Below are 26,875 nucleotides of genomic sequence, written 5' to 3'. Positions count from 1 at the left end.
CTGTCACTAAATTTTGCTTATAAAGCAAAGGCCCTTTACAGCAGATTACATACCAATTCTTCTTAAAGGGTTTCATAGCTTTTATCTAGTGAAGCAAAAAAAGTCAGCACAAGCTGACTTTCCTTTCAGCCTTCTAAACTTCTCCTGGTCTGACTAGTTCTTCTCATGCTCAGAAAACCTTGCACAGTTGTGTACCCTGACCAAGGAAATTATAAGCTGGGTAAAACTGAAGCAGGCACCACTCTCAGTCTCAGGAGAGATGGCCTCAAAAAAATCATTCACTCCACTACAGGTAAAGTGATTCGGATAGATCTATACTCCTGCTTATGCCCTAGTACAAAATTTGGAAATTAGCAGGATAAATTCAGAAATCTCATGAGTGAAGTACCATAGGAATGGGTAAGCTTATAGTTCTATCTCCATGCACTTTGTAATTCTGACAGTCCTCTAAATATGCAAACCAGGTAGAGGCTTGTCAGAGTGGACAAGGTTCACAGTACCAGCCCGCTCTGTCTTTACAATACAACAAAAACAAACAATGAATCATCCAAAACAGTATACATTATTTCAGTTCTGTAGTCCAATAGTTTATTTCCAAATGCCCTTTTAAATTATTTATGTTGTGTTCTTCTACAAAAATATGAGAGTTTGACATTTCTGTTGTGAAAAGTCAGTTATTCACTTCACCTGGTCAGTACCTGGACTGCTCAACTGAGCAGCAGTATTTCTGAGTTTTACTTTTGTTCTTTTATTATACTCTTTCAGAAATGGAAAGAGTGATTAACATATGTTTTATGATAGCTGGAAATCTGACAAACACCAATCATCTGGATTATCAGGCTGGAGTAATCACGCTCATGATACTCAATTGCTGGCTCTCTCTGCACTTTTGGCCTATTCGTCATACAATCTTTCATGCTGTGCCTCCTTGTTCACGTGGATTCATCATCACTACCTTATTAAAAATATAACTGGAGTCTTATCTTTCTCAGTGACTTATTCCTGGTGTTAAAAGATGTTTAACTTTATTCCAGGACATTTCAACACATCCCAGATGACTGAATGGCGTTACTAAAACAGTTTTTTAGTGCATAACGGGAAGAATTTTACATTATTCAGGCACTTGATGTTGACATACATTCCACCCTAGCGCCTCTCAACAGCTTTGAAAACATTTCTTATAGCTCATTTTGAATCAAGTAACTCATATACTGCACAAGGATTAGTCACTCCCCTTCCCCTCCAGCCATGCACGGGACTGTGGAGGAGAACTGACTCTTGACATTACTATTTTTAATTATTTAAGATAACCGTCTCCCTCCAAGCTTATGCAACAGAGGTTCTCTTTGGCAGATACAGCAGGAGGCATTCTCCTAACTATTTACATCCAACAGCTGACCCTTGTCTATTACGGAAATTTTCCCCTTGCAGTATAGTAGCTCCTAGGAGTCTGGGTCCATAATCTGTTTACCTGTAATTATTTTCCTATTAAGGTAATACAATAGTTCTACACCAAAACCTCTAACTAGTACATCAGTGTTGAGTTATTTTTTGTTATTTTCTTTTGGTCACATAGAAGTACCAGTTAGACACGCTGCTGTACAAAGAGTTCCAAGTTCTTCCAGCTTTATCATTAACTCTCAGAACTGCGTGTTCCAGCTTAAACCGCAAAATCCAGAAACTGATATAGTAAGAACTTAGAACTCTCTGCCGCAAGTACCTATAATATAAAGAAGAATCACAGAGAAGTAACCTTCTTGTCCTTTAGCTGCATGTCTATTTTTCCCTGCACCCTGAGTCAGTCAGCGGTGTCAGAAAAAGTCACACAGTTCCTGACTGTCCAAGCATTTGTCTTTTTTTTTTTTTCCCCTTTAAATAAGGAACAAATATGTACTAAAGTGCTTTATCTACACGAACCACATCAGTACATTAGAGAAACAAAAAGTTCTAGTCCTGGTGGGAGCCGGGGAGAGAAGATTCTCATTTTAGATACAAAATTTAGATTGTTTACAATCTAAGTGAAACAAAGATTCAAGAGAATATTCTCTCTCTTGTCTTTTTTCTCCTTTTTTTTTTTGTAAAAAATAAAAATAAAAGTGCAGTCAAATAGAAAATAAACGCAGTAGATGCAAGCTGAGTTGAGGCAGGCTGTTAGTGATAGTGTGCAAACGTGTGTCTTAGCAGTTCATCTGCAAATGGTCGCAGCTTGGCCTCGATAAAAATCCGTTTCAAGAAATCCCGAGCATGGTCGGAGACATGAGGTGGCAGCTGGGGGTTGGTTGGCTGAGTGGCAATTTTAAAGATGGCAGCCATTGCTTCGAACTCTGCCCACGGGGGCTTCTCAGTGAGCATTTCTACCACTGTACAACCTACGCTCCTGAAACAGAGGCAGAAGTGAAACAGCAGGTTACAACAGAGTCATGCCCTTCTAGGAAAACAAGAAATAGCAGAGAGTGACTGAAATACGACAAATAAGTAGCGTCCACTTAACTCCATGGAGCAAGTGCAGCGGAAAACAGATGTTTAAAAAAATTGCATGTACAGCTGTATGTTTTATATCAAAGTTACACAAATCACTACCTACATCTTCATTGGCCGAAAGCTACTACCTCAGCAAAGAGAGAATGAGGTATTTAACTAGGCAATACCAGCTGCGTTACGGCATGGCCGCTATTCAGTGCTCAGCAGGCTGATACAGGCCCCGAGCGCTGCACAACCCTTGTACCCCAGCTCTTCAGACACCCGCAGGATTTGAGTGCGCTGGAAAGCTTTCTTGCTCATTATGGCCTAACAGAAACGCAAAGCAACAGGAATGCTTTGTGTATTCTGCGTATATTGCTAGCTCATTAGAAGTGCACAAGTTATCAACCAAGGAATAATGTGCAAACACAGTGTGGCAGTTGAAAAGTTTAAAACCATACTTCAGTGGTATCTTCCTCTTCAGTTAAGGATACTAAAAATATACTTAGATTGTCAAACAAAATTTTAAGATCCTAAACAATCTTTGTATACAAAGCTGATGTTTAAAGGATTTAGGAAGGCAGAAGGGCATGCGTATGGCCAGAAAAAACTTTGTTTCGTAAGTCCTGCAAGATCAGCCTCTTCCCCTAACAAGCAAATGATACCGCAAAATGGATAGGCTGGAACAATTTCCCAATTTTCAGGAAGTTTTATGGGTTTTCAAGATGCTTGCAAGAAGTTTTATGGTTAGACAGAGGTACATTTCTTTACACGATAAGGATTTGCTGACTGACAGAAACCAAACTTCAGTATTTTTTTCTTAGTTTTAACAAGGATTTTCTCCATCAAAAAACATGTATTAGCCTTGGTACAAATACTTCGAAGTTCAACAAGTTAACAGCCTGAAATCTGTAAGGCTGTTCTGTTATTCAAGCATAGCAGAATAATTACTATGTGATCTGAAGCAGGCTAAATTAATTTCCCTGTCATTAAAAGTATTGCCATCGTTTGGATATAACGTGGTTCCTTTTTAAACACACAAAGCGTTACTACTCCTGCATATCTACTGGTGCCTACGTATTATTCTGTCTGTTCACAGATCACCTGCAGTGCAAGGAATCTAATTGTTAAAGTCATTTGTCCATTGGGCTGGAGCTACATTAGACTATGCCATATTACACAAAGTATCAAAAATATTCATTTTTTAAATTTACCTTTCCCTCTTAATTCTTAAATATTTAATACCAACTTAAACCGAATTTTTTTTTTTGATACCTCCCATTGAAGTCTGGCTAATTCATTCTTATGTGCTCATCTTTTAAAGAATCAGCGTTTCATTTTCTGCCTTGCATCAAAGGTATTTCAGTGATAAAGTTTCATTACTGGACATTGATTTAACTGATGCTTCAAAGCTTCACATGTTGCTTTCACCAGTACCACTCCAGGATCTGCAAACAGTCTGGTAATCCTAACGTCATGCAAGGTCAGTTCAAAGGATTCTCTTATGATCCCTAAATCAATGGGCTGAGGAACTGCCAAATGAAAAATTCCCAATTTTCAGTGTTACACTCTCCAAATGTGACTGTCAGTGCTTCTTCAGCTTAAACCCTAGAATGAAACACTCCAACTTCAGATAACGAACACTGACACGGTTGAAAAAGAGCCCATTCTGACATGACACCTTTCAGTAAAGAATTTTTTTTTTTTTTTAAACATACCAGATATCTGCTTTTCTGCCGTACCCTTCTCCACTAATAACTTCTGGACTCATCCAGTATGGAGTTCCTGTGACAGACTTCATTCCTGTACCAGAGAGACATATCGTCTGCAGTCGTTTGCTGGCACCAAAGTCACCGAGCTTCACGTTGCCTGCTGAATCTCGCAGAATATTTGCTCCTGTAAGGAAGGGAACACAGCGTTACATTCATGAAAAGCCCGTTAACATTTTGGTGTGGAAAACGGTAACATAAGTTTGGATTCAGTGATACAATGCAAGATCAGCCTAGTATTTCAAGCCAGGAATGAGCACAGAACATAAATTCTCTATTACTTTATTCAGAAGTTCAGAAAATAATGAAATGTACACATTGGTTTGCATCCTAGGCCTTTTCCAGGATGTCCCAGTCACTTTGTAAAGCCTTCCTAACACAATAAGGAATGTGCCATACAAGGGAAATAAAAAGAAACAGGAAACAGATTTCCACACAACTGAAAATGTCTTCATACTATATTAAAGCAAAATCTCAATCTCTGTTACAGATTTGTTCAAAACACTTACCTGCATAAGCATGTATGAATTGACCGTGATATCTCAACTATTTTTTGGAACAAAATACTATTGATATAAAGCAACAGGAAAATTGTAAGAGTTTAGGGAATACAACAGGGTTGTGATCAACACACCTATTTTGCACATCACCATCTTCATACATATTCGTAATTTGCTTACACAGCACTTGCAAGTCACCTATATATATATATATGTCTGCAAAAAGCAAATGTCTGTTTCCTCAGGTTTCCTGGCAGTAAAATGGAAGAAGTCAGAGTCATTTGATCAGGCAAGTCACCTCTGCCAGTCATTTCTTGTACCAGTGAAGTGCTGGGTAATTTCTATGTAACTGATAGAAACAAAACTCTAAAAATAAACTTTCGAGTCACAATGCTTTCCTCTGCACTATTTGTGATATTGACATAATCCTTTGATATATTCAAAACTATTAATATTAAAATAAAATCAGAAAGAAATGCATCATGATCGTTTTGCAGACAGAGACTATGGAAACATTGTGATGTCCTAGCAGACTTCTGAAAAAGATGCTTATTTTTCCCCCCTCAGCTTACAACAGTGATGGAAATGATGGAAAGCAATCTCATTGATTCTAAGTCAGTATTTTTGCATTTCAAACTTAATCACATTTTAGCACTTCACACAAGAGTAGAAAAGAATTTGTAGTAAAGAGCACTGAACTGTGCACAGAACTATCATTACCTTTGATATCTCGATGGACAATCATATTACTGTGCAAATAGTGAACTCCTTCTAAAATCTGCCGCGTATATTTACGAGTCACATTCTCTGTGAGTGCTCCGTATGATTTCAATTGGTCTTTGATGGAACCCTATGGCAAACAAGAAGTATAAAACACTGTGAATTCTAGAATCACAAGTGGGCTAATAATGCAGTTGAATTTCAATGAAATTTCAATGAAATTTATGCCTGAAATGTAGTCATTTAGAGTTGCAGTACTTCTCTAGATCAACTCTATCTGCGCTTTTACCTCCACTGAGAAAAATATAAACTTTGACAAAAAAGAGGCTGAACGGGAAAGTCATATACTGAAATGTTAAGCTGTTAATTTTGAAACTGTCAAACAGCTGAATAGTTCCAGTGTGATGTACAGAAAAAGAGAACAGCAGTATCTTGACTCAAACACTGCTCTCAATTTTTTTTTGATTATTAAATGGTGATACTCAAGTTGGATAAAACACATACCGTTTACCCTGGTTAGTTTATACTCAGGAAAAAAAAAAGGTTGTCAAGAAAAAAAAAAAAACACATGCTGGAGGATGGTGCTTTATGTAAAAACTAAGACATAAGCAAGTCTTGGCTTAAAATGACATTAAATCAAAAATTCATGGTCTTGTAACTATTTCTGTATAAACTGACTTTGTCACACAGAATTACAAACTGCTACAATTACTTCTGTGACACTGTCCTCAATCTCAAAAACATTCAACAAGGCCCCCAAAACAAAGCCCAGAACTTGCATAAAAAAAACCCAAACAAATCAAAACACTACCACCACCACAAAAATACCCACACACTGCTTATTTTTTTTTTTTTTTTTTTCTTTTCTGGAGTCTCACAGTAGAATGCTGTAAGTATTCAGAATTACAGAGCCTATGTTTCTATACAAGCATATTTCATTTAGCTCTGCTGATCCCACTTGGTAAGAAAATGAAAATCTATAGTTTTCTGACATTATAATATTTAACAAAACAGTAGAAGAAGAGTTCAGCATGTACCTAAGTGCCACACAAAAATGAAGCACCAAGATTATTTTCTGTATGCACTTATTCCCACACTGATCTTAGCTACTTTTTGTTTTCCTGAAATACTTAAGCTGTTGAGAAGGTGACTACAGTACAGCACAAGCTGAAGCGCAGCAAAAAGAAACATTAAAATTGAGGAAGAATCAAGAGTTTACTAATGATGATATTGTCTTTTCAAAGACGCTGCCAGGCACTTCTTATGCCAAAATCAAATGCAAACAACTTTTGTGCAAGCCATTGTAATTCTGAAAACCCAAACAAGCAATGGAGAAGACAGGCTCCTATAAGAGTTGTCAGTAGTCATCTTTAGCTACTGTTTTTAACTTGGACATTTCTTTAATATCTGTGTCCATTTCTGCAAAAGCTGTCTACGTGGGTGCTTGTCATATTGCATAGAAACAATGGTTGAAGTGCACTGGCTCTCTTGCTTACCCCAGGCATATACTCCATGAATATAGAGAGGGTTCTTTCTGGTGGATCTCTCAAGAAGCCATAATACTGAACAATTCTTTCATGTAGCAGATTTTTCAGCAACTGAATCTCACATTCAAGTGCATTTACTTCCTAAAAGGAAAAAACAGACAAGATTTACCACATTTGATGTAGTAATAATAATGTTTTGGATTTTTTAAAAGCAGGACAATATGTACATAATGAAGGGTTATGCAAAAAAAAAAGTAACAAAATACTCTTGTAGCTTATGTAAAGTTCATACATTTTTTAACAAGAAAATATCACCATTAGTAAAGGAAGTAAAAAACCCACTATGGCTTGATTGAGGGAAGTAAAAAAACCACTGTGGCCCTTCTATAAATTGACTTTGGGGTGATTTTGCTGTTATTTTATTGTTTCTCTTATTTTGAAGTTAAGTTTTATTTCAGAGCACAGCAGACATCAGTATGTGTATGAAGTTAGTGATCATTATGCAACATGTCACAAGCCTCCAGTTGAGTTAAAAAAAATAAAAAAACCCTTTAAATCTTTGTAATGGAATAATTAGCATTAATTTGTAACTTTTTCAGGATGACAGATTACACTTTAAAAATGCCTTTGGGGACCACTTCATATCGTAATAAAGAAATACAACAAGAAAAACAGTAACACATATGGTACTTTCTCTAGAGCTATCTGAAATACTAAAGTTTTGCAAACAGGAAGTAAGATATTTTGAAACCGACTGTACAGTAAGAAGCTGGAAAAATACTAACCCACAAATTCAAACTTGACTAGATTCCAAATTTTGCCTAAAAGTCTTTCATCAAAACTTACTTTTTATCAGTCACAGGCTATTACTGATACCCTCACACTTCTGAGGTTTGAAGGAAAACAGATTTTTTTTTTTTCTTTTTTTTTTTTTTTTTACACTAGAGGCACACATTACCAATTGCTATGGCAAGTGAGGTCACAAAACTGTTGCTACAGGAGAGACTACAGTATTTTACATTTAACATTTTTTTTGTTACGTTTTTAAAGAAGTAGCAACAACAACTACCCTAGAAATCTACAGCACAAGTCATTCTTGGCTTTCTTCCTTGATCCTACATCACTAGTAGCAGCAACTATAACTGCTAGCCACTCAATTCTGCAATCATGCTTATACCCATTTTTTCCCTGGCCTTGCTCCCCACAGTGCAGAATGCAGTCCTAATGCAGGAAAAGTAATAATTCTTTTTCCATCCTGTAAAAAGCAGCAAGTGTGGTTTGGGAAAAAAGAAATAGAAGACTGGTGCTACTTTTAAATAGTTTCTCTCCTCAAGTGTCCATTATTTAAAGAAGGACAAGTTCAATTTTAGAGAGAGAATAAACTGACAATAAAACTTTTGCTATTCAGAGAGAATTACAGCAAATAATACTGGCTAGCCCTGATGCCCAAAGTTTAAAGTACAAAACAAACAATTGCCCCCAAAAACATCAAATCCCCCCAAAAGATAAAAAAGATAAGAATCTCAAAATGTCTTCATAGCCAAACAAAATATCCTCAAGAATTTATTTTCAGGAATACTTAAATTAGTACAGATTTTTCTTTTTATAAATGGAACTTGTTCTAATTCCTGTAAGTATAAATAATTATCTATTTTAGAGCACACTTCATAATGGATTGTTTAATTTTAGAGACTGAGACTGCACCCAGTTATGTATGTTCACTGCATAAGGATATGTCTGAAAATTAATAAATGGGGTGTAACATTAGAAACAGGTAACCAAATTAATTCTCTGAGGTACTGACAAAACAGGATTCCTAACAAGGATATGAAAACACAACAGGTTTTAAAACATCACCCTGTGCAAGGAAAGGAACATCAGTCTAGTCTAGAACACACCACTTCCGCAGAAGCCCTTTACAATCTCTCTCTTTGGTATCTGTCGTGGTTTAACCCAGCTGGCAGCTAAAACAACCACACAGCCGTTTGCTCACTCCCCCCCCCCCCCCCGCCCCGCAGTGGGATGGGAGAGAGAATCGGGGGCGGGGGGGGGAAGGTAAAACTCATGAGTTGAGATAAAGACAGTTCAATATGACAGAAAAGGAAGAGAATAATAACAATAATAGTAATAATAATGATAAAAGAATATACAAAACAAATTATGCACAGCACAATTGCTCGCCACCCACAGACCACTGATGCCCAGTTAGTTCCAAGCTGTGGTCTACACCCCTGGCAAGCTTCCCCCATGTAATATACTGAGCATGATGTCATATGGTATGGAATATTCGTTTGGCCAGTTTGGGTCAGCTGTCCTGGCCGTGTCCCCTCCCAGCCTCTTGTGCACCGCCAGCCTCCTCGCTGGTGGAGCATATGAGAAGCTGAAAAGTCCTTGACTTGGTGTAAACGTTGCCTAGCAACAACCAAATCATCAGTGTGTTATCAACATCACGCTCATCCTAAATCCAAACTACAGCACTATATCCACTACTAGGAAGAACATTAACTCTATCCCAGCCAAAACCAGGACAGTATCACTTACCTTGCTGGTTTCTGGACTATCAGGATCAAACTGAACTTGTTTAACAGCCAGTTCTCTTCCGGTATCAGCATCATAACACAGATATACTCTGCCAAATGCACCTTGACCCAGCAGCTTACCAAGTCTCCAATTAGTTGGAGCTCGTGGTGCTGAAAATATAAGTATGGTTTGGTTTTCAAATGAGCTTGTTATTCAGCTGATCGAGAAAAACTGGAATACACAGAAAATAATTTTTTAAAAGGCTATGTTTTTCAACAACAGAGACTGTGCGTCCTAAATCTCTCCATATAAGTTACAAAGATCAATAAAACTTCCTGTAAGATGGAAAACATGAGCTACTTAAATTTATTCACAAAAAAATTTGTGGTAGAGATAGACATACTCAAAACCACTAGAAACAGCTAATCTGAAAAACAGAAAAAGCACGTTAAAGAAACTTAGTAACATTTTAAAAAAAAATAAATCAAGGCATGATTAAAATATAGCAACTACTGAAGTTATCACAAAGTATATTTTCTTCTGAAATGCCACTACAGATACAAAACAGTGCCACTTAGAGTCGACAATTTATCAAAAAACTTGACCAACATCTGCAAAAATAAATAGCAACTGCTACCTACATAACCCTTCTTGGGTCCTCAAGAGTCTAACAAATAATCAAATGTATTTGTAGTGTTTTGTTATCACAGATCCAATTTCCATATGAAAATCTACATGAAGGTTGACAGTAAGCAATGAAAAAACTGATGAGCATAGTGTCTTGGCTTTTTCCTACTAGAGAGATAAAAACATATTCAATTGCATATATTTTGATGACACGCTTAGTTTTGACATGGTATGTTTGAAAGGTAAGAGTTTTACAGTGGAGTTCACAAAACGCCTTAACTTACAGCGACTGGGCGGGCTGATGTCCATGACTGACAAGGTAGGATTGTCTATGTCACTTCCTCTCCTCCTCATTCGGTTATCTTCGTATTCTGGCGTAAAGACGCTGCTTCCACTACTGGTGCTCAGCGAGTGATCAGTGGGACTGAAGCTCACTGGTGATCGGAAGCTGTTCCCCTGAGTCCTTCTGGCTCTTGGAAAAGTTTTACGACCTTCAATGACATACAAAGAATACTAATATTACACTACAAAATATACTGCTATGCAATGTGTGTATGCAAATACTTTATAAATTCCACATAACATAGCTCAAATCTTCCACAGTGTATGATATGATGTGATGATCATGTAATTTACTGGTTTAACTTTCCACCTAGAAGAAAACAAACATTCATCACAGATGTATGTAAGGACTAGACTGAATCAAAAACCAGTTTACATTTAAGTGACTGAAATTGGGACCAAATTCTAGAACTGTTCTGAAACATAATCAACATGCTTCAGAAACCTGGAGGATTGTGAGAGGAGAAACAAAAATGCCACATCTCTACTTTTATTGGCCTATTAAGGTATAAATACCAAATTTCTGATAAATAGGAGAGTGAGAGATATGTTTACATTCCAGTGGCACCCAGGCTGACACCTCTTCATCCTACAAACTAGTAAGAACTGAATGCAGAGAAATTCCTATGCATGGAATCAACAGGCAGATCACAAAAAATATTAAAAAAAAAAATCACAAACAATGCATAATTCAGAGATGGCTACAGCATTAGAATAATAATAATAAAAAACCACTGATCTTCATAAAGGTTAATTACAACCAGATGACTAAGACAAGTCATCTTAATCTATTTAGATAACATGAACATTTTTAGGTCAGCATAGCTTGATGAAGTTTCATCGAACAGAACTCATTGAAATAGCTGAAGGAGTCTCTCATTTATTAGGTATTACACTGGAGAAGGAGTTCCCAGGCGACTGAAGAAGGCAGGTAAAATATCTTTGAAAATGTGGACTCAGATTTATAAACCAGTCTGGCCAATTTGAATTCCAAGAAACAAATTATTAAGCAGTTTTATAAACCACTGAGAAGATAATAAGGTGATAAACCAGCCATAATTGGTTTGTCACATGTTGCTAATCCAATCTCCCCATTTCATCTGGACATTCTCATAGGCTAATTAGTGAAGTGTTGCATAGACCAACTTACTATGCAGAGTGTGCCCAAGACAGATCCAGAGCAGTTGTCAGTGATTTCTCAAAGGGGAGCATAATTTAAGCACCCCCCAGCAGTTTACCTTCAGCTCACTTCCATACGCTATTTTAACTGATGATATAATATGTATGATGGAATGTAATACAGTGAAATATTGCAGATGACATCAAGTTCATGTGGCTGTAAGTCCATTTAAAGATAAAAATCAAAATGCACAATGATATTAGTAAGTTGGAGATGATTCAGAAATCAACAAGACGAAATTCATTAAGGAAGTACAACATACATACTTGAAGAGAAATCAAATGCAGAAACCACAAAGTGTAAAGTAATGGGTTGGCTAAAAGTCATGTAGAAAAGGATATAGGAACTATAATAGACCACAGACTGAACAGCAGTCAGCATAGTGACTATAAAAAAAAAAATAAAGTGTCATTCTGGAATGTATTAGCATGACTGTAACACACTGAGTTATGGTTACATCCTATGTTACACATAAAGTCGCCATGAGAAAAGCCTCAGCTAGAGTACTCTATCAGGCTTTGGCCACTACAAGAAAGGAGAAGAGACCAGGAAAAAAAAAAAAAAAAAAAAAAGAGGCGGCTTGCAAAAATGTCTGAGGTAAGGTTTAAGGCTTGAAAGAAGAAAACTAAGGAGAGAAATCAGATGTGTGTGTGATGTAGTGTTACATATAGGCAGTGACCAACTTTTCACTGTTAAAATGGAGTCACTAGTTACTAGTTTCTAAATAATTTTTCCTGCAAATGAAGAGAGAGAAAGGTAAGTTATAAGATAAATTACTTTTGAAGTTAGTTACATAAAGAAAATGAGTATCTCTTCAGAGTCATTTTAGAGTTCACTTAAAAGTCAGTGTGACAGATCTTTGCCTCTAATCTTGCCTTAGAGCAAGGAACTGGACCAAAGCTGCCTTGCAGTCCTTCTATTTGGTATTTCTGTAACAGAATTCCATTTACTGCTGTGCTCATTCCATACTGCAAATGAAACCATCTGATCTTTCAAAAAGTTTCTTCACACTTCTCAACTAGTTCTTGACACACCCTCAAGTCAGACAATCCTTCAGCTGCTCCTCTTCCCTTCCTTTGGAAATTTAACATGTGTTAAGTTTACATCTATATTATTACTGTCCAAATCAGTTTTGTGGCCACATCAGCAAGTGTTGTCTTGCATTCCAACAATTAATTTCAGCAGCTAATTGTTAATTCTCAGTTTAAATCACTACTCTTCAGTGTTAATTACTCTTTCAATCTGAGAAACTGTTAATAGGAACACCACTGTATTCGCATTTTTTTAAAGCAAAACAAGAAATTACAAACTAACTGACATACCTACTTTGGATAGAAAAGGGTCACAAAGGTCAAAAGCTTACACACAAAGACAAAGCTTACGCATGGTCAAAGATAAAGAACATTTTCATAGCTGTGCATATGAGTCATGAATTCTGTAATCCAGAACTTTAACAGAGGTAAGACTGCTCAGCAGTTCTATCACTCATTAGAAATTTAGCAAATGAGTTTGGGGAAAGAAGTTAAGCTTTGAATTGCTTCAATATTCTCATTCATTAAGATCTTACAATCTAAATTCTCTTCTTCACTTTTTAACAAAAGAAAAGCAGATTAATAAAGTAGAACTCTTGCAGTATTCACACTTACCGTCATTGTAGTCTTGCTGATGATATGAAATATGGTATCTTCGGGGATAAGTGCCCCCCTTTCCAAACTTCTCAAATATTGGGATATCATACTCTACTAGAAAATAAGAAGACGCATTTCAAAATTTAAGATGTGACAAAAGCATATCAGTTTGGTATTATAAAAACTTAAACATGGGGGAACATATCAGTGGATATGCTTCAACTTGACACATCAGAGCAAAAGAGATTATAGAACAAAAGCCACGTATCTAACAAATCACAAGAACTAAAAGAACATTCAGCCAAAAGTTCCAAAGGATCAGGAAGAGCTATAGCTCAAGTGATTTGTAACCTCTTGCTTAAAAGAACGTCAGAGGACTGCAGCATGTCTAATTACTCTAGTTTTAAAAATAGTTTCTAGACAAATTCTGGGAAACTACAGTTCACCAGGAAAATTGGCAGAAACTATTACAAAGAATAAAATTTAAAGATGCATAAATATGAAAAATTGGCGACTGAGTCTACACAGCTTGAATTAATAACATACATTCAATACCTCCTCTTTTAAAAATTATTACAGGAGAAAAGCATTCATAAGGTACAGAAAAAGTCCCTCATGCATAAATAATTGGTTAGAAGATAACTACATAAGATGGGAGTAAACGGTCAACAGTTCCACAGGAATCTGGGCTACAACTCATGCAGTTTAACTATGCATAAATTCTCTGGACAGACAATGAATAGCGAGGTGACAAAATCATCTGGAGAAATAAAGCCAACAGAAGAATTACAGAAAGCTCTTAAGAATCTGTGTGACTGGATGTTAAAATGGCAGATGAAATTCAGTGTAGGCTAGTGTAAAGGATTGTGATGGAAAGTTCCAATAAAGCAGCAGCTGAACTCTCTGTATTGGCTAAGAAGCAAATTAAATGCTATAAATCATCAAGATACACTGAACAAAGTTTTGGTCTACTGCATTTCCAAGGATTTAGTAAAAATGGAAAAGATTTAGAAGTACAGAGATGATCACAGATACAAAATTGCTTCTCCATAAGGAATGTAGGCCTCTATAGACTAGAAAAGCAACAGCTCAAAGGGAGACAAAGAGGTCTATTTAAAAAAAAAAAAAAATCACAAAGAGCATACTTCATAAAACACAATAAACTGCATAATTTCTTGTCATAACATACTGTTGATACTTTAAAAGTTTATACAGTTGAAATAGGGACTGGAAAAAATTTGTGGAAGGAAAAAAAATAAATAAATCCATCGAATCACAGAAGAGCATCTTGCATTTGCAGAACCCTTAAGCCAAGCTCCTCTATAGAAGCCTGGTACTGGTTGTGGCAGGAGAAAAGATTAGGCCAGATGGACATTTTTTCTGACTTGTGTGTTACACATCAAATGATGAGAATAAATATTGAATATGGAATTAACGATTGCTATCTATCCCATTGTTAAAATACCAGAGCATCCCACAGGAAAAAGCAGAAACAAATATTGCAAGATCATCTTATTAGAAAAGTAACCATAATAAACACAAGTAAACTAGGTTAAGATTACCAAAAGCAAACTGATTTCTGACATTTCCAACATTTTTGGTATTTATTACTGCCACCTAAATGCTTCTTATACATAGTTTTATTTTTATTTTCATTTAAAATTGCTGTAATCTGTTAAGCACTCTAGAATCCTTAAAAGAAAAAACACACATTATCACACAGTTCTCTGGATAAAGCTTTATAAACAAAATAAAAAGAAGCCTTAAAGTATATAATAGATCAAAAACCACAAAACACCCCAGATTCACTAGAACCTTAATTATTGTTCAACAGCAAAATTCTGTAGCAAGGTATGTCCATGAGAGACACCACAAAGCACTTTCAATGTTACTCATTGCACTTCGTATCCGGAACCAAGCACAACAATTTGGATTCAAGCCAGAGTGTCATATGAAAACAACATTAGTGGTGATGATTAATTTATAGGCACAGCACACAGTTCTTCATCCTTTCACTTTGCAGTGCTTTCAATCACAGAAGTCGCAAAAACGAAGGCTCCATGTACTGGTTTTGGCTGGGATAGAGTCAATTTTCTTCAAAATAGCTGGTATGGTGCTATGTTTTGGATTTGTGACCAAAACAGTGTTGATAACACAGGGATGTTTTAGTTACTGCTGAACAGTGTTTACACAGCATCAAGGCTTTTTTTGTTTCTCACCCCACCCCACCAGGGAGCAGGCTGGGGGTGCAAAGAAGTTGGGAAGGGACACAGCTCGGACAGCTGACCAAAGGGATACCCCATACCATCTGAGGTTGTGCTCAGCAATAAAAGTTGGAAGAAAGGAGGAGGAAGAGGGGAAATTTGGAGTTATGGCATTTGCCTTCCCAGGTACCTGTTAGGTGTGTTGAGGTCCTGCTTTCCTAGAAACGGCTAAACATCTGCCTGCTGATGGGAAGTAGTAAATGAATTCCTTATTTTGCTTTGCTCACATGTGCAGCTTTTGCTTTACTTATTAAACTGTTCCATCTCAATTCAGGAGTTTTCTCACTTTTACCCTTCTGATTCTCTCTCTCATCCCACTGTGGCAGGAGTAAGTGAGCAGCTATGTGGTGCTGAGCTCCCTACTGGGGTTAAGCCACAACACTCCAACAGCAAATAAGTTAAATCAAGATTATGTGCCAAGTTAGAGCTGGATATTACAGTCCAGTTTAAGAAACTGTTGTGTGCCCCTATTCACTGCATCACTTGTTCTTTTCAGAGAAGCAGATACGTTATACTATGCACACGAACAGTGGTGCTACACACAATCTAGAAGAAAACATTTAGAAGATCTTGTATTTCATTGTATCTTCTACTGCATGCATTTTGGATTGCATTTTGTCATTTTCTTTCTCTGACCATATTAAGTTTGTATAATATTATGTCTCTCAATGTGAGCTTCTCCTCTCAGTCCTATTATTTGCAAGAGGAAGAGTTCTGGAAATCTAGTATGTTCAGTGATTTTGCCTACCTGAGAATTCCTGATGATTATCTGGATAGCTCTGTGCTCTTGGCATCCGAGATCTGGGATAGTTGTCTCTGGAAGTGTAAAAACATAGAGCATCTAAAAACTGCTGTTAATCTAGTACTTTAACATTTAATCTTACTGTCTCACAATTCTTTATGACTGATGAAAACTTATGGCTATAGAAGTTGCTGCACATGTTATGTGGAACCTAATTTAAAAAAATATATCATCAAATCTAATAGGTATCAATAATAATTCAAGATCAGTAACAACAGAAAAGCTTGCTTATTGAGCTTAATATAATAAAAAAGCAACAGACTGTGTTAATGAGCAATGATATTAGTAAAAATATGAATATCACAAGTAAAGCCACAAAGGAGCACTGCTAGGTTTAACACCTTCTGGCTAAACACAAAAGTTTATAGAGTGGCAAAATCTCTTATACAGCTTAGAAAAACTCTTGAGGAAATTTAACCAAAGAAATGCGGAACCTTTTAATGTCTCAAAATACAGGATTAAGAGAGTCATTTTATTGAGTTATAGAAGGAATGAATAATTTTTTGGTTCTTACATGATCATATTGTCTCTTATCTACAGTTGGTATGTAACTTCCAGCCACCAAAAGGCATGGATGGGATTGCCAGTCAGAGCAACCGATCACAGTGTATTTCCATAAACATACCAAAACAATGTCCTCATTTTCTAAGTATGAATTTCTCTAATGGGTAACAGAAGCTAAATGGAGACACAAAACCTACATCTTTGCAGGAAACATTTGAACAAAAAACAAACAAACAAAAAAGGATAACAAACTAAGTAGTGGAAGTAAATAAAAAACAAGCAAAAGAAGTTTTGAAGAAGAAACATTACGATTCAAATTAAGATTGCTTTGTTTCCCCCTTCTTCCACTCACCCTACCCCACAAAAAAACCCCTAAAAATGTGTCAATTTGGTTGAATTTCTATCCTATGTGACCATGTTAAACCTGGTGTGTGTATAACCTATCACACTCCAACCACAAAATACTTTTTGTGTCTACTGTTTTCTTACTTGTGAAATGGAGACTTGTTATTTAACTCAAAAATTTGTTAGACCAAATGTATTTGTGTCCTCAAATAACATTCTAAAATGAAATGGTACTATGGGATACTATAGCTCTGATTAATTGCCACAGGCAATTATTTCCAACTTTTTACCTTTCTACCAATTAAATAAAATATTTAATTAGCAGTATTATTTGTATAGCAGTTCCAAATCAATGAGGAGCCAATCTGAGCAATTAAGATCCAAGGTTATTTGCCTAACCAACCATAAGCCAAACAGGATTATGCTCTGTTTGGCTTACCTGGTGGCTGAGAAACTGTGGACAGTGACACTCTCAAAACACATCAATTTCCTAACAGGTCAATCAAAACCTCCAGACCCACCACAGTACATACCACCTCTGGCTAAATGACAAGATTAAACACAGAAAAATAAGCGAAAAGTCTGTAATGGCAACAAGGGGAGAGGAATGGACAGTAATTGCAAAGAAAAGGAGAGGATTGTCTGTTGAAGTCTTTAAACAATTCTACTCTTTATTTTGAATTGGGTACCCTCTACATTGAAAAAGGGAAGCTTACTTCACGTAACAGTATCTAAGAAATGTAAATTTTATGGGGCAGCTCACTGCCAAGGAATATACTTCATATATATGTAAGACTGGCAAAATTTAGTAAAAATCTTCAGTACATTTTTGTAGGATCTGAAGTGTAAATTTGTGTTTCAAATGCAAATTATAAAAAAAAAACAGAAAAAAGAAAAAGAAAGCTACTTGTATTTTCCATGCATTAGTAAGTGACTAAGTTTCAATAAGCTTTTATAAATGTTCTATAACTTACAGAGGAATTTCTGGAAGAAGTTCAGTAACAGCTGTCACTAGAGAGTTATTATATGTTACAACAGATACATTATGCAATCTAATAAAGATAAATAATTAATATAAGTAATTTTTACCCATCTAAAGGGCTGTCAAGTGAGGGACAGCTTCCTGAGCCAGAGTTTTCAGGACTGCTCAAAGACAATGGATCCAGCATCTAAAAATAACAAACAAAGACCAACAAGTTCAAATTTTTATGGTTTTGTGGTTTGGGATTTTTTGTTTGTTTTTGGGTTTTTTTAATACTTGAAGGTTTCTGCTTTGAAACACCTAATTTAAAAAATAAAAACAAACCAGAAATATCAATTACTAGAGAAAATGTTAGCTGCCATAGTTGAACCTGCATTGCATTCTGCAATCCTGAAAGTTATTTTTCTTGCATCTAACTAGAATATAGTTAAGGTATTTAATCCTCTATCATGCTTTGTACATAACAAGTTGTACCGCTACATTATTCCCTTACACAACATTGACTCTTAATATTATAGCAATATCTGCATGACAGTAGTTTAACAGCATAACAAAAATAAGGCCTTTAAAGGATAAAAAAGCTGAGACAGTTAAAAAAAGTGGACTTCATTGTCATCACCAAAGAAAAAAACACCTCAAATATGACACAGATTGTGCTGAATAGAATTTATATAATCTCTGTAGTGGCTTAACTCTGGCCAACTAGTAGTCACACAAAATGGCTGAAATCAAACACTGTAAAAAGCTTCTAAACTTTTATCTCTAGTTAGGACTCCAAGCGAGTTACACAAATTTTTAAATAGAACTGAAGAAAAAATGGAAGGAGAAAGAGGAAGAATACATAAAGTTTATAAACACTCTTTTCGACCAAACCAAAATCCTGTTTCAAATAAAATAAACTTTCATATGAAACTGGAGTTTACAAAAATACCAGACAGATGTTATTTTTCCCCAATACTTCTGACAACCTAGTAATTGAGTTGTGTGAAATCTGCCATGTATCAGTCTGAAGAAGTCAGAAAACCGACTATCTAGGCCAGATCTATTACATAATGAAAACAGTCATCAACACTTTCTCTGTTTCTCGAATTCTAATCCAGAGGAAAAAAACAAAAGGATTGCTATTCAAGAGGATGCTCTTGATTACCAGCTATTTCTATTGGCTGACATACGTTTTGTTTATCTCACACTACCACTCTGAAAGTCCTAAATCTAATGATAGGCAAAAATCATTCCCTTCTCTTTTGCAGTAAAGCAATCTGAAATGTTTTACAGATTTATTGTACAGAAGAAGTGGAAAGAGATTCTCAATTTTGAATTACTGAATGTGACAATTTTATCAGTTTGCTTCTTAAAGACAGAGTGGAAAGCTCACGTGTTGTCTTAAAATGATCTCTTTCCTAAAATAAAGTTTATTTTGGTACATGACATAACATCTATTATTTTCTATGAATTGGATACTAGTCTTTTACTGTAAATTAAGCAGCTACCCCTTCAATTTTTATGGTCAGTGCTGTATCTTAAAGGTCCTAGGTACATACTTTGCCGAGTACCAATCAAGAACTTATTAAAGAAATAGTGTCCAGAAAGTGAGTTTGCACTCTGCAAACTTGGGACACTTAAATGAACTCTGTATTAGGGAGAACAACATTTACCATATTTTCAGCAATTATATTCCTCTTTTCTCATGCTGAACAGTTGGTGCTGAAAGGGAAAAAAGCCCATCTGCTGCCATATTAATTACCTCTATAACTTAATGCAGTATGGTCCAATTGGCAAACCATGGCCCACTTCTATCCAAATCATCATCTCTTCTGTAGAGAAAGCATGGGGTCTGCTGTCAACGTTAATAGCTGTGCTCAGACAGATCAACAGGAGAGCAGAGCAAAGCCCTCCACTCTCACATTCCCTTCTCGTCCTTGTGGGGCAGGCTGTGACAGATGTGGGCAGCATGGTCAACACTTGCCAAAGTGATGTGGCAACTTAGGGGGAAGGGAGCAGAGGTTGTGAGTTCCCAATCTGGCCCTTAAGGCTGCATAGGCTGAACTAACTTGCCTTCCTATGAAAGCAAAATTCCTGTATTTAAACCCTGCTGACCACTTACACAGCAATGCGTACATGACAGGTTACACGTTTCTTGAATACGCTAGAGTGAAAAGACATCCTGCGCCTCAGAGAACATCTGGTTGTTTGACCAGTCAGTAACCAAAAATGACTTTGCCCAGGCCAAAAGTAATCATTTCACTGAATGAATCGAGGTCTGGGCTGGATCTGACCACGTGGCTATGATGATGAATAGCACCCTGGTCTGGAAATGAGGAGATTCAGCCTGTATTCCCAGCTCAGTCATTAAAATCGTGCAACAAATTGCACCATCGCTTTGCCTCTATTTTTATTCTATCATCTGTCTCTCATTTAGTCAGGTCATAAAAACCATTGCCTCTTGCCATTTGTGAATACAGTGCCAATGTCAACAAGAACTTAAAGTGATTCGGGTATGCAGCATTATTTTATTTTGCTCCTTAAAATATCTCTTTCTCTATTGTCAATTCTGTGAGCCATTACATTCCTCCATCTTTTCCTGCTGTTTTTAAGGGCAATTTTGATACTCAGAGAGTAGGATTTTTATTCATGCTAAGCATGCTCATATCCCACACCAATAATGCAGGTGCATAAGGAGAACAAGATAGCATACATTTGTGATCCTCACACAAAAATGTGACAGTGGAAAGTATTTCAGAGATTATTTAAATCAGGCCCATCGCCATCCCCTTGCTTCTATCCCAACACAGTATCAACTGAGTCCAAATAATTCTGACAGATCCAAACTCTTCTTTAAAACCTCCTTTAATTACCTGGGAAAGCTGTAAAACTGGTCTTGCTTACATATCCTTCTCATTAAAATAAAGGAGTTTGTGCTTTCTAATGTAGACATCTCTTATCGTAATTTATATCTGTCACTACCTCATTCAACTATCATGGAAATTAAGAATATTATCTTTCTCCTTGTAGCAACATATTTAAATAATTGAAGAGACTTACAGAGAAAAAAAACAGGTTCTACAAGACTAATCAACCACAGTTATTTTAACCATCTCTCACAGATCACATTTTCTAGGTTTGTCATTTTTTAAGCTGTTCTTTCTAAAAATTCCATATCCTTCTTGAACAGCAGTATTTCATAAATCAACCTAACAAACCCTGTAATTTTAATAAATCGTACACGTACCTGATCCATACTTTCTGGAATGAATTCACCCTCACTGTTGATACTGGTGAAAGACCCATTTCGGGCCACCTGATGCAGCTCATCTGGAATGTATCCTGGGGGAGGTGAACTCCTATCACGAGTATTAGAACCTTTCGAAAGAAAAGGGCTAGTCAGAGTCTCTTCACTAACCCAGAACCCAGGGGCTTTATTCAAATGCTTCCAAGGCACTGAGCCTGCCTGGATCACTTCTTGCTTTAGAAATTTCCCAAATGCCTATGCAATACAAGACTTACGTACAGCATTTAATATATGTAACCCAGGAATTATAAAAAAATCAGGGCAGGGTTGCTTCAACAGCATTAAAAAGAATTTTCATTATACAGGAACAGAAATATAATTTGCCCGCACATCTAGCTAGGTAAATTTCTTCTTTTCAAACAAAATAAAAATCCAAACCAAAAATCCCACCCATGTCAACTAATCCTTTCCAACTCCTGAGAATTTCAGTTTTTCTTTGTAGAATATTATGTCTGCAAGAACATGAATACTTCTATTCACAATAAATGCATAATAAATTAATTAAATGGTCTGAAAAATTATTCATTAAACTCTCCAGTTTCATAATTAAATTTGGAAGTTAACATCACACCAACTTTAAACATGAATAAGCACAAAAGGTTATATCAATGCCAAAATAAGTATCTTAAATGTTCACACATTAAGATTAAAAAAAATAGGGGAGTCCTAAATTGATCAAGGAAACACACAGCCATATAAACAAACAGAATTTTCAGTAACTCCTTCCTGTATCTGAAAATAAAGGGGAGTACTAACATCAACTTTTTAGGATACCCATCAGTTACCTCAAAAAATACTACATAATTTATTTACTTGTGATTTTTTTTTTGTTAACTTTCTGTATTCTATATATTTAAACCACTTTTGACTTAAAATTCAAAATTAACTGCCCCCAAGTGCAAACTCCATAGTACGGTCATTGATAAGTAAGACAAATTCCAACAGTCTGTGTTGAGAGCAAGATCTTCATGAAGAGAAGATTACAAAAGAAAAAAGTTTTTACAATTAAAAGCTATTGAAATATGTAGCTTACCTATTACAGACAGTCGCCTTTTTCTGTCTGTCACACCAAACACTGTATTATCTAAATCTTCCAGTGAGGGCAAGGGTTCCACGTTATTTACACTGGGTGACTGAAAATGTATACATATTACCACAACTGCAGTTATTACTTTATACTCCTGACAATGAAAATACTTCACAAACTTTATAGGCTTCGTACAGTACATTCCTTTTTTCAAGCAGTCGAAAAGAAGCTTGCCAATTTATATCAAAATTAATCTATTTTAGTAGCTTGTTCTTAGTATTTCAAAATAATTTTCAATATGTACTAGTATACAAATTCTATTAATATCATGGCCACAATGCATCAGATAATCACAGAATTGTAACTCAGTATTTAGCCTATAGTCCACTGCTGCTGTTTGCTACAAAAAACATTTGATTTGCCACAAAGGAGTGTCACCAGCATCTGACTTAACAGTTTCGAGTAACTACAGTTACTTAAATTCTAAGCAGTTCTCAAATTTGTATCCTATCATCATTCTATTAAGAAACACTTTTCTACCACTGTAAGGAAGGCAAACAAAGAGAGAGGAACAGGATCTAGGAAACAGTTAAAACTGAGTCAATACAAAATGCTAAAAGATGCTTAAAGTGAACTGAACAAGCAATCAGTAATATTTTCAGCTGGAAAAAATGTAATCTTTAAGAAAAGATACAATTACTTCAATATGAAAACTGAGGAAAGACATTTAGCATTTCAACTGGTACCTGTGTATTTCCATGTATTACAAGCAATATCTTGAGACTCTTCATATGCACACTACGGTCAAGCAGTTCAACAGCTTTGTCCAGGTCATCCTGGGTGGTTAATGGAATTACAAGCTACAAAAAGGGGGAGGGGGGGACGACGACACATTAAAAAATATCTTAAACAGGACACAAGAAAGAAATTAGGAACTCAAATGCAGAGAAACAAATAAACTGATTCTATCTTTCCTTTCATTCCAAACAACTTGAAAATAAAAGTTATTATAAATGATGCCTCAAGTTAGCACCAAAATGTCTGAAATTCAATCTTAACTCTTTCTTCAGATGCCTTCAATAGGTACAGCATGGTGGAACTAGTCTTCACAATGAAGGAGCAACCATTTTACATACATATGACTTAATATCCTACAAGTTTCAGAGAAGCATGTGCAACAGTGTCAATGTATTTGCCATCACCTAAATCAATGCAAGTCTAAGATAAATAAAATAAGACCTATTTTATAGACCATAAAGCACATTTTTGTATCTCAGAATATTGCAACTATATTTGTTTGAAGTTGCATCATTAACAGAACTGCTTCACTGAAAACCAGAATTTGTTAAGGAAGCATATCAGGCATGATGTGACCCACATGGAACTGTAGTCCTCACTAGAATCTTACCTGGATCTAATTAATTAGAATTAGCTTGACATATATGTATCTTTATAACAGAAAGTTTTATGCAATCAGAATACAGATCTCAAGTGCACTTTATAACAATTAAAATTGGGCTTTGTTTCAGGAGCGTAAATTACAACTTCTGCTTGTAACAAAGTATCAACGCAATATAGATTTTTAAAAATCTATTCTACTTGTAAACAGTCTCAGTGATGCTCAAACATGACAGCAGTTGACATACAGTACTTTTATACAAAAAGAAATGGGAATGAAGGAGGAAAGTCTTGATAACAAGTGTGCAGACTCTTCATTTTAAGTCGTAGTCTTAATGCTAATAACAGGTTATTACCATCACATTTCTGAAAGGCAATGGGATGATTTGCCAACTACTGCAGAGGCTGACAAGCAGAAAACCTGCTCAAATGCCTAAAATTCTATCAGAGGAAGGAGCTGAGGCTAAAGAATCATGAATGGCCATTTCTTCTGACCTTCATAAACTCCAAAAGCCTTCTATAGGAATTCTTCAGTTTCACAGAAGTGCCTGGCAAGGTACCAAACAGCAATTACAGGCATTTTCTTCTGCAAAGATGCAGATTAGATACAGCAAGTATGTTGTGCATAACCAGGCACACCAATAAGCCTCTGTGCACTTCGCTGAATCAAGGCAAAAACCAGAAGTAACTCCTAAGACTGGATCCTGCATCTGTAAATACATTTCCTATTAAAAATGCCATCTCTAATTCTAAAAGAAAGCTGGAAGTAATATTGATGAGGCATAAGTGGTTTGAAGGCACTAGCACTACTCCCAAGAAATCTTTGTGAACCAGCTACATCAAGAGGAGCAACAATTAAGCCTAGTTCTCCAATCCAAACATTACTAAATGCAGCATTCTAGTGATTACCTAAAAAGATTAATCCTTAAAGAAATGAAAGTGTACAAGGAAGTATAAGTATTATTTCAAATTTACAAACACAACAAAGCTCAAAGAGGTAAAGACTTTCCCAAAGTCACACAACAGGACTGTGGTGGAGCAGGAAGACAATTTACCCATTCCCAATCAAGTTTGAGACATAATTCATTAAGATGAAACTCTCCTCATAAAACTTTTCATGCATCTCCTGCCTATTCTAATTTAGGCAAGCCTTACATATTTGAGAACACACACATTAGAAATCTGGGGTTTTGTCATGGGAGTAAGTTTTGTCACAGGAGTGGTTCTCATTGCTTACGAGAGCAAATTTCAGCCTTAAAATAATCAATGTACAAGTCACTGAGAACTTAGAGACACAGAATATTACCTCATTATTGCTGTAATGTAAATCCATAGTCTGTCCAAAAGCAACTTTAGCTTTAGCTGCAAGATCTTCAAGTTTAACAGGCCTTGGTAATTGCAGAATCCTGAAACACAGTAAGTTATAAAGATTTTTTGCCCATTACTTATGAAAATCTGGCAACTTATTACTTAAGAATAATCCTAGAATTAAATTTATTACTAAAAAGACCATAAGAAGCTATGTTTTATTCACTGTCCTCCATATTTTGGGTCATTAAAAACGGAGAAAAGCAGTGAAAAGGTTATAAGGGATAATCACACATAAAATTACATCTCATTACGACTATTTTACTTACTTGCATATGGCTTCTTTCTTAACTTAATGCTTTGCATGCCTTCAATCCAGAGGTAAATTGTTAGAAACTTCTAAAATTTTCTACTTCAGAAAACTAAGATAATAGAATATTGTAGGCTGACAAGCATAAGCATCAGAAAGGAATTACTCCTACAGTCGTCATTTTTTGGAAATCCAAAAGACTATCTTATCTGAGGAAGGTAACTAAATGTCACCATCTTTACCACAATGAATTACACACTCAAACTGCTGAGTCCATCACTAACTGTGCTTTAAGTGTGCTCCTGTAAGAATGGTGCAGTTGTAGGTCAACAACTCAGGTTTTCTTTTAACTCAATGTCTTGTCAAACCAAATATCCCAAAATGCCTGTAACTGACCTTTTACTATAGAAAACTATTGTATTATTTGAGACACAACACCATTAAACAAAAAACTAAGCTAGTGACACTCAAATTTTGTGAAGCAGAAAAATTAGCAAAAGGTAGCTGTCCCTTTTATCAGTGTTTCAGTTGGTACTCTGGTTAGGGAACAATATTTCTCACTGAAATGAGACTAGAGGCCAGACTACTTCCAATTAATAATTATTTTGAAAAAAGAATCTTAAAAAAAAAAACCCCAAAAAACAATGCCAGTTCTCACTGTAGTTTATTGGTTTAGCAAGCCTGGAACTCTGTCCATCACACTGTTTGCTCCTTGGTACAGAGTGCCACATTCACTACTGAAAGAAACTCTGGAATCACTTCTCTTTTCCACTTCCCTTTTTGAAAAATTAGTGAGAAAGCCATTGCATAACTTATTTTTCTTGCATAATTTCATTATTTTATCTTTTGTTGCCTGAGCACATAGATCTAAAGTATGCTGAGCAATGAGCCTAGGCTACCCAGTACCTCTGGGCAAGCGGGCTCAAGTTACTTGGGACAGTGCAAAACAGAGCTATGCTCGTCAGCATAAAAGCTTGGGAAAGGTATCTTTCCACACACTTACTTCATGCTTGCATTCATATTAAATTGATTAACATAGTCCACTGTGAAAGTGAATTAAGATGAACTGCAACAATGCACTGTCCATGCAGACTGGCAGTGAGTAAACAGTTCCTTGATTTAAATTCATGCTTCTGCTTATTTCACAAGAAACTGCTAGATAGAAGAGTCCCCAATTTTCAAAGCTTTTGAAAAGACTTGTTTCCTTCAAATTACTTACAGCACTCAACCGTTACTCATGCAATGTTACAGGTGATGTTCAGAAAAGCGATACAAAGAAGCTGAAGAATGTTAATACCTAGGGAACTTACTGCTGTTTCACTACTCCATGTAAAAAGAGGGCACAAATTGTAATCAGCACAGGTACACACTCATCTGTTGCACATCACACTAACGACTGCCCAGAAGTGGCGT

General features: G+C 36.1%; 1 protein-coding gene across 3 annotated transcripts in view; it reads right to left on the bottom strand.

Moving 5' to 3' along the window:
• Positions 1 to 565: 565 nt before the first annotated feature.
• MAP3K2 (mitogen-activated protein kinase kinase kinase 2) overlaps positions 566 to 26,875 on the bottom strand; it is a 49,908-nt gene continuing 23,598 nt past the window's right edge. For 2 of the 3 annotated variants that reach the window (XM_075756987.1, XM_075756989.1), the window contains 13 exons: positions 25,151 to 25,250; positions 23,193 to 23,306; positions 22,453 to 22,552; positions 21,360 to 21,490; positions 18,238 to 18,317; positions 16,246 to 16,313; positions 13,252 to 13,347; positions 10,368 to 10,574; positions 9,478 to 9,626; positions 6,946 to 7,077; positions 5,450 to 5,579; positions 4,179 to 4,356; positions 1,548 to 2,377 (listed from right to left, as the gene is read on the bottom strand). In XM_075756987.1, coding sequence (XP_075613102.1) covers positions 2,152 to 2,377; positions 4,179 to 4,356; positions 5,450 to 5,579; positions 6,946 to 7,077; positions 9,478 to 9,626; positions 10,368 to 10,574; positions 13,252 to 13,347; positions 16,246 to 16,313; positions 18,238 to 18,317; positions 21,360 to 21,490; positions 22,453 to 22,552; positions 23,193 to 23,306; positions 25,151 to 25,250 — 1,711 coding nt within the window. In that variant the 3' untranslated portion in view covers positions 1,548 to 2,151. Of the gene's footprint in view, positions 2,378 to 4,178; positions 4,357 to 5,449; positions 5,580 to 6,945; positions 7,078 to 9,477; positions 9,627 to 10,367; positions 10,575 to 13,251; positions 13,348 to 16,245; positions 16,314 to 18,237; positions 18,318 to 21,359; positions 21,491 to 22,452; positions 22,553 to 23,192; positions 23,307 to 25,150; positions 25,251 to 26,875 lie in introns of all 3 variants that reach the window. The other variant, XM_075756988.1, reaches the window with a different exon arrangement.

The sequence above is a fragment of the Balearica regulorum genome, chromosome 6 (genome assembly GCF_011004875.1).
Source record: "Balearica regulorum gibbericeps isolate bBalReg1 chromosome 6, bBalReg1.pri, whole genome shotgun sequence".
In the NCBI taxonomy this organism is placed as follows: Eukaryota; Metazoa; Chordata; class Aves; order Gruiformes; family Gruidae; genus Balearica; species Balearica regulorum.
The sequence above is the reverse complement of the archived record's forward strand: the minus strand, read 5'-3'. Positions and strand labels throughout refer to the sequence as shown.